At 43.7% G+C, this 8,270-nt stretch overlaps 1 protein-coding gene across 4 annotated transcripts in view; it reads right to left on the reverse strand.

Moving 5' to 3' along the window:
- GLRA3 (glycine receptor alpha 3) overlaps nt 1-2,421 on the reverse strand; it is a 91,071-nt gene extending 88,650 nt beyond the window's left edge. For all 4 annotated transcript variants that reach the window (XM_056326575.1, XM_056326574.1, XM_056326573.1 and 1 more), the window contains exon 1: nt 1,967-2,421. In XM_056326575.1, coding sequence (XP_056182550.1) covers nt 1,967-2,085 — 119 coding nt within the window. In that variant the 5' untranslated portion in view covers nt 2,086-2,421. The remainder of the gene's footprint in view (nt 1-1,966) is intronic.
- Nucleotides 2,422-8,270: the final 5,849 nt, after the last annotated feature.

The following is an 8,270-nucleotide window of genomic DNA, read 5'->3' on the forward strand; positions in this document are numbered from 1 at the left end:
ATTAATGGCTTCAGGAAGTTGGGAATTTGACAGGTTTTAATATTTTAACACTTTTTTTTTTTTTTTTTTTTAATCACTTTCCCCATTTTAAAGCTTGGAGAAGACTCCTGTGTGTCTTGAACTGACTTAGGTTTCTCAGGTATTACTGCTAGACCTGAAGTCACCAGAAGTCTCTATATTGAGATAGATAGCAAAGATATACATAGATTCTGAGCAGCTTTCTGAAGTCTTTCTCAGACTGTACAGTCCTTGCGCACAGTAACCACATTCATTGTGATGAAATGGCAATTTAAGAGCAGAGGGTTATTGCAATATAATGGTTATTTGGACATTGAACAAAACAATTTGAATTGATGCAAAATAAGATGCCTGTATACATTTTGAAAAAAATGCAATGTTAGTTCAGACTTATGTGATGCAAAATACATGTATGCTTTCCAAAACTGACTTTTTTTACTACTTCTTCCCTTGGAATACAGTATGTGCTTTTATATCATTAAAATGAAAGATGAATCATTCAACAGTAGGATGGCAGTTAAATAATATGCAGAGGAAAATTAAGTTCTATAGGTACATTGAAATAGAATAATAATAGCACAGTACTGTTTGTACTGACTACACTACACAGGGGTTTGGTCATCTACTCTGAACATTAAATACTCAATGCAACTGGAAAAGTTAAATTGTAATATCCATGCATTTACTCTTTCCTCCCGGTGTCAATGCTGTACCACGTGACCCAGTTTCTTAAAATCTCTTTCTTCTGGCACAAATACAATAAAATCACATTATAAACTATTTCCATTACATATGTTGATACAAAACAGGTAATAAAGCAAACTTCAGAAATGAAAGCTTTGCTATCAACCTGCGAGAACCTGTGAAGTCTGCCATCATCGTGGGGCACCACACACTGCTGTTTTAACTTTGTGGTTATAGATCCCTTACGCGTATAAACCCCAAACTCTGTTTGGAGAGCCACTTGTCAAATTTAAGTTTCCCTTTTTATCTTTGTCAAGTAGCAATGTGATCCTTAAAATAGTCTGGCATTGTCATGTTATATGCTAGTCTGTTTATTGTGATACAGAGCAAGAATGTTTGTTGATAACAAGCATGGCTAACTCTGCATCAGCATGATGACATTGAAGTCTGCTTCTTTACATGTCTGATTTTTCTTTTTAAGTTTTCCCTCATTGTTAAACAGAGAACTCAAGTTTATTTTAACCTGCTATTACCCCACTTCCAGAGCTATGCATTAAAAGAATGCTTGCATTGGTATCATAACGTTGCTTTACCCAGAAAAAAGCATGCTGGCTAGAAAGTAGAAAAAGCCGTATGAACCTTAGTCTTCTACTCAGGTCATAATTTATGGATACGTTGCTACCTTTTGTGATACAAATCCTAGACAGCCAGTAGCTCTCCCTCTGGAGGGAAGTTCTGTAGACCGTATTCTCTGCTCACTCAGCTATAATTTTTTTGTTTCTGTATAAGAATTCTCTGAGTTCTCTAACGCAATCCCTGATTTTACTTTTACTGAAAAGAACTGAGAGTAATAAATAAGACTATATTTTCCCAACTGGGATTATCTTCTGTAACTTTTGCATACAGACACTTCACCCCCGAAGAATTTTCAAGATCATTAAAGTTACAATTCCTGCTAAAACCTGATAAAATTCACAGATCAGATAGGGAAACCCTAACTGTGATCAGGTGACGGAAACGTGCAGCCTTTGGCTTGCAAAATGCAAAACCGTCTTCGGGGCAATGCGGTGTTACGAAGTCACCGGCGAGGCGTGGACCGCACGCCCCGCGTCCCCGCGCCCACAGCCCCGCTGCCGGAGGCAGCCGGTCGCTGGCGGCGAGCGGCGACGGCGGCCGCGGCGACTGTCCGCCTGAGTCCCAGGCGTCCCAGCCGCCGCAGAACACCGGCGCGGGGACCTTCCCTTCCCCAGAGAGAACAACTCACCTGAGCAGTACCGCGGCTTCCCACAGATAAAATCCCGAGACGGCGGCGCGGAGGTACCGCACCCGGGCCATGCCTCCCGCCGGCGCGGCGGAGCCCGGGAGAGGTCGCGTCCGTGGCATCGGCGCGGCGGCGGCGCGGCTCCCCGCGGGCGGGCGGGCGGCACCCAGCACCCTGGAGAGCTCCGGCGGCTCCGCGCCCGCCGCCCGCCTAGTGCCCGGCGGCGCCCCGCTCCCTCCCGCTGTGCCCCGCCGCGGCCGCCCCGCCGCGCTGCATCGCAGCCGAGCGGGAGCCTAATCCCAGCCGCGGCGGCGGCGCCGAGCCGCGGCGGCGGCGGGAGCCCACCTCCCCGCCCGCCTGCCCCCGGCTCCTGACGGCAGCCGGCGCCCCGCCGCCGGCCGCATCCCGGGCGCTCGGCGCCGCGGTCCCCGGCGGCGGCGGGGAGGGCGGGACGGCAGGGCGGGGGCCGGACCCGGCCGCCCCCCCGGAGGCCGCGGCGGCTGGCGGGGCGGGGCCGGGGCGGGCGGCGGCGAGGGGGCGCCCTAGAGCGGCTGCCCCGGCGAGGGGCGGGGGCCCCGCGGGGGCGGGCTGAGCTGCCGGCCCTGCTCGGCGCTTGCGCTCGCCCCCGCCTGTGCGGCTGCCCGCTGCGGGCCGGGGCGGGGGGCGATGCCTGCCGCGGCAGTGGCCGGGCGGGGTTGGGGGTCAGTTCCCTCAGCCCCGGCGCTCGGAAACGGCCGGGGTAAGGGCGGGTGGGGGGGTGTCACTGTGCTTTGCCTGTAGGGCTGGCGGTGTGCTCTGTCTTACGAAACGGGGGGAAAGAACTCCCACCTCTGTATTTCGGTCTCTTCTGCTTCCAAAGCACGGTGCCGATGGACACAGGAAAAGTGTGTCCTCTTCTATCCAGAAAGGAGAGGTGCCCTGGTGCCATAAGGCGGGCTAGCAGGGAAATGCAGAGTTTGAAAGTTTGGCTGGGGAGGAGGGTGGAAGGGGTTGTGGGATGGGACAAGGGAAAGAGCCCTGTAAGCGGGAAACGGGAAGGGCATGTGTGGGAAGAGGGAGGAACGGAGAATGAGTTCGCAAGTGGCAGCAGGAGGGTAAGGTGGTTACAGTTATTGTTAGAGAAACAAATGCTTCACACAGGCCAGAAGGTGCTTGCATTAGGAAAGAATAAGGATTTATCAGTTGGTGCTGCCAAATATTGCCTGAGAAATTCTTGTGGGAATCTGTACAGTTTGTGCATGAATTAAAATGAAAGGTATGAGGAAGAGCTATGCCTGGAGAGGGGCAGAAGAGGAAAATTTGTCTGAGACTGTGGAGAGGGATGCTGTCTGTGAGCTGAGAAGGAAATGGCCTTTGAGCACCTACAGCTGTCTGGGAAATCCAATGGAAGGAGAAATCTGGGAGCAGTTCAGAGACGGATATCTGCAGATGTGAACTGTATCTGGCTGTGCATATCCCCCTCTCAGTGTCTGCCTCAGCACTGCTGACTGGTTTGCTTTTTACTACAGCCACGAGTTTGTGTTAGGCAGCAGCCCTGCTACTCGTGCAGCTCCACTAGTTGCACAGTCTATGTGATTATCTCAGGCCAGAGTCTTATTTAAATTACTAAAAAGCGATAGAAAGCTTAAGTGCTGAAGAAGGAAGAAGATGTCGGAAAAGGCAAAGGTTCAGCAAAATTAGGCATGTGAAGCAGGGTAAAAGAAACTGAAATGTGAGGGAAGTATTATAAACTCATTACAGAAAAAGGAAGATGGAAGGAGAGGGAAATATAGAACAACTTTTTACACAAAATAGAAAAAATAAGATATTAAAAGATCATTGAGTAGAGGAGATGCAGGAAAGAAATAAGAAACCGGGATTTTATGCACACCTTATATCCAAGGATAGGGCATGTGTTAGAAATAGGATCTTTCATCAGAAATCTTTAAAGCAATCACATGTTCCCATTTGAGGTATATTGTCCTTTTTGTTTCAAAAATATCCCACATGTCACTTTCACCTCAGTTCTTAACATTTTCCATTTTTGCCATATCCTTATTCTTTTTCTAGCTCTTCTTCAAGGTTGTCCCAGTGGGTATCACTAAATAATAACAGCTACCACACATTTTACATCCAGTTTGGATGTCTTTGTTGATACCATCAAGTGTGTTGCTGAAGAATCTACTAGAATATCATTAACTTTGTTCCCTGAACACTTTTTGTATTAGTAGTGGTTACATAAATTCAGGGACTCTTTGTATTCAGTACTCTATAAAGTTTCTAGGTCCACTTTGCAAAAAGATTATGTTTTTGTTCTTGTTCACCCCATAGCCTTGGGTGGCAACAATGATTGTGAAAGAACCTGTTTAAACCCTTAGCTGAAAACATAATGACAAACAAACTAAGGAATGCCTCTATTTGCTCAAGGACAGTCTGTCAATGCAGGTGCTCTACAAAATCAGTGTAGAGTACTTTGTATGTTTAGAACAGTTGATTCTTATCTTTCCCCTTAAAATAAGTGTTTTGTGAGGCTGCTTCTCCAGGCACTGTTTATCTTTGTGCATTATGTACTTAAACAGTGAATTAGCCTAATATTTGATTTCTTTGTACTGAGGCAAGTGGATTTTTCTTATAATCTTATTAGTTAAAACTACCAGCACAAACTCTCCAGTTCTCCAGTAGCAACAGTTCCATTAATTATAAATCTAGGCTATAATTTAGATATGCAGAGTTCAAACTTTTCAAAATCCCTGTGGGAGAAACATACACTTGCTTATGCTTTAAGTAGCAACTTTGCTGTTGCATCGTTTTGTTCTGCTAAATAAGAATGTTGTTTTCAAGCTCTTGAAAATTTTCATATGGGTAGTGTTGAATATTAAAATACTCTCTTCTGAGTGGATTCAAACAACTTGCCTTGAATTATGAAAAGTTCCAGTTCAACAAAACACTGAAGCACATACTGTTGATTCAATGAGATTAGAAAGAGAAGCATACTTAAGTTTTAATGTCGAGCTTTGATAAAACATTCCCTAATTGTTTAAAGTGTTTTAATTCACTATTGGTTTAATTATGATTTTTTATTTCTTTCTGTATCACTACTGGTAGACTTTACGTATTATTACACAAAGCTGAACACGTGGCTATGTCCAGTCTTTAGAAGGTCTTTATGTTATCTCGTGATACTTCTAATAGATACAGTAAATTGAAAGGTGAGATTTGTTTGAATATGCTTTTTTTAAAAAAGAAATCCATAGAATGTCACCGTAGTAGGAATCTGTCTCAAATAGTAATGTTGTTCATTTGTGTATGCCTCATACCTGGATGGCAACATCATAAAATATTGCTCATTGTTCAAAACATGATAGCTGGTATGTGTTTACCGTATGTGTACAAGGCTGAGTTCTATAATTTACTTTCAGTGGTATTGGAGGTTAATTGAAGCATATTCTTTACAAATGGAAAACAGTAGTATGTTGAAATGAAAAGCTTTCACCAGAATATGTCAATGTCTATCTCTAATTCTCTTTATAACCAGCAGGCTGTATAGCTACTCTTTCACTAGTCTAACTGACCTTGAGGGATGTTCACTAGGAGTAGCCTAGGGGTCAGAAATGCTTTAAGGTTACTAGAAGGAGATGAACCTAATATGGATATAACAGTAGATGACCTTTTTTTTGCCCCCAGAATGGGGATACTTGAAAAACTTTGTGTATTTGCAGTTAGGAAGAGACAAGCCTAAGTCAATTTTATAGAGTAGCTCACTTTAATCTGGAATTCAGGATCATGCAGCTACTCAACAGTGTTCATACAGAGAAGGCAATATGCAGATATGGATTGAAGGATTACTGAATGTACTTTTTGGTATGACAGAGTCCTTGTGGAATATTAAGACAAACTAATCATAGTAGTAGTCATGAGAAGTTGTGTTGCAAATGGGTCATTTAGGTTGCTTAAAGAATCACCATCAAAGTTGTCAGGGAAAATGGTTTTAATATGAATTTTTGGGAACGTGAGTTCACGAAGTTTGGTGGCAAGGTTCAATCTATTACTTATTACACGGATGAAACATACAAAGGAAAATTGAGTTGGAATTGAGCTAGAATGATTGAGACAGAGACCGCAGGTGCAAAAGCCTAAGGGAGATTCCCCTGCTGAGTGACAGGAGTTCAGAGTAGACCCCCTCGCATTCTAAACTCCTGACAGAGCTTAGGTCTGTCTCCTGACTGCAGCTAGGTCCAGTCTCAGACTTGGACAACAGTTTATTTCTAAAGGGGGTGTAAGGTTTATTTGCAGTTTTAAGTTGGATCACAAGATTTTAGCAGTACTTGATCATAGACTAATTGAACATTTACAAAGCGAGGTTAATAGGTTTTACTACAATCACAGCAGTAACTTAATTATAGAGTCATAGGCACAGTTCCAATTTGTGGTAAATTTATCCTAATAGGTTGTCCTGGCTGTAATGTTATTGGACACTTTCTTTCATCAGAAGGTGTAGCGTCAGGTTCAGTTTTTGTTAAGAATGCTTGGATGACAGGGCTTCCAGTGGTCCCATGATGATTACTCAACTGGTGGAGTACTTTGGAAAGTTGAATATCCCACTGGGCCTCATATGGCTTGAGGCTCTTTATCAATAAGCCATTAGCTCCTTCTACCATACCGTGTGACTGGAGGTGATATGGGGTGTGGAATACCAACTGAATTTCTTCTCTTTTTTGCTCATTCTTATACATCCTTGCATGAGAAGTGTGAGCCATTATCATTTTGGATAGTATCAGGACCAGGTAGACTTGAGAACCAAGATGAGAGCCCCATATTGTATTTTGTCCATTGCTCTTCCAGCACTTAGTTGCCATGAGGAGTCCAGATATTATTTCTACACCTGTTAAAATGTATACCCGATGTACAGTTTTAGAGGACTGATATTTATCTGGCAAGTATACTATAAGGCTTTACCTTCCCCAATGTGCAAAGGCAGTGCTTTAGCAGGGTGATCTGTTTGTAATCTTAATTTACATTGGGAACATCTTTAAGAATAACTTCACAGTATTTCCTGTCTAGGGGCCAGCCTTTGCTCTGTGCAGCAAAATGAAGTGCTTCTTTATCTACGTGACATAATTTTTGATGTAGCCATTCTCCCAACTGATACCAATCAGGATTTAAGGAATCCCCTATTTTCATCTTCCTAATTTTGGTCAGTGTATCCACCTGTTTATTTGAACTTGTAGCTGGCTTATTGTCCTTAGCGTGTGCTTTCACTGATTCCATCTTGAATGGCGTTTTCCTGGCTATATTTATATAATAATGGCCAATCTTGAGCTCTCCAGGTTGGATATCTGTTTAGTTGCCAGTTGACAGAGCCATAGTGTGGTACCAGCCCACACAACATAGGAGTCTACATATATAATTTTTGCTCCATTCTGTGCTGCTGAAACATGTGTCCTTAATTCTCCAACCTGTGCACTGCCGTCACCTTCTTCTTTTACTTGTTCGCCAGAAGCAATATTTAATGCAGCAGCCTTTACTGGCATTCATCATTTATTCTTTTTGCTGAGACATCAGTGAACCAATTGTCTTCTGATAATGTTCCTTGTATGAAGGGAGGCACATTTAAAATTGGCGAGGGTTTAAAAGGTTGTTGTGGTGCTAATGGGTCTGCATTTATAGACATCTGTAGTTTGGAAACTTTAGTTTGTCCTTTGGTTAATTTCATTTCCTCCGCAATTCCTGTCAAGTAGAGCATACCATTTTCTACCTGCAGGTTTTCGTGTAACTCCTTCTGAGGCAGCAGTCCCCTTTAGGATTTCTTCTAGCAAATTACATGGCCGCCTGGTTTGCACAGGCTGTCCTAGTGTATTTTCTTAACTTGCTTTACTGCTTGGACTAAAGGCAAAAGTCCCTTTTCCCACTAGGAATATCTCTGTTCTGTTTCTTTAACTGCAGTTGAGCTGAACAATAAAGATCTCTGGTCCATCAGAGCTAGTGTGGAACAGGTTACAGGGAGTACCATGTTCAGCAAACCCCCATTCTGCTATAAAAGGGTCATGGGGATATACTGGTCCCAAGGATCGGTATGTCTTTAACTTCTGTATTAGAGTTTTGACTGTTTCTTCATGTTCTGGTTTCCATCTCCATGGCTTTCCTTTTTGTGAAAATGAATACAGTGGGTGAGCAATGACAGAAGACTTAGGTACATATTTCTTCCAGTATTAAAGTACCCATAAGCTGTTGTAAATCTCTCCTAGACTGGGGCATGTGCAGCTGTTCTATTTTACCTAGGATGTCCAGTGGAATTACTGCACTACCTGCTATCCACCGAGTACCAAAA

This window comes from Falco biarmicus, chromosome 1 (genome assembly GCF_023638135.1).
Source record: "Falco biarmicus isolate bFalBia1 chromosome 1, bFalBia1.pri, whole genome shotgun sequence".
NCBI classification, from domain to species: domain Eukaryota; kingdom Metazoa; phylum Chordata; class Aves; order Falconiformes; family Falconidae; genus Falco; species Falco biarmicus.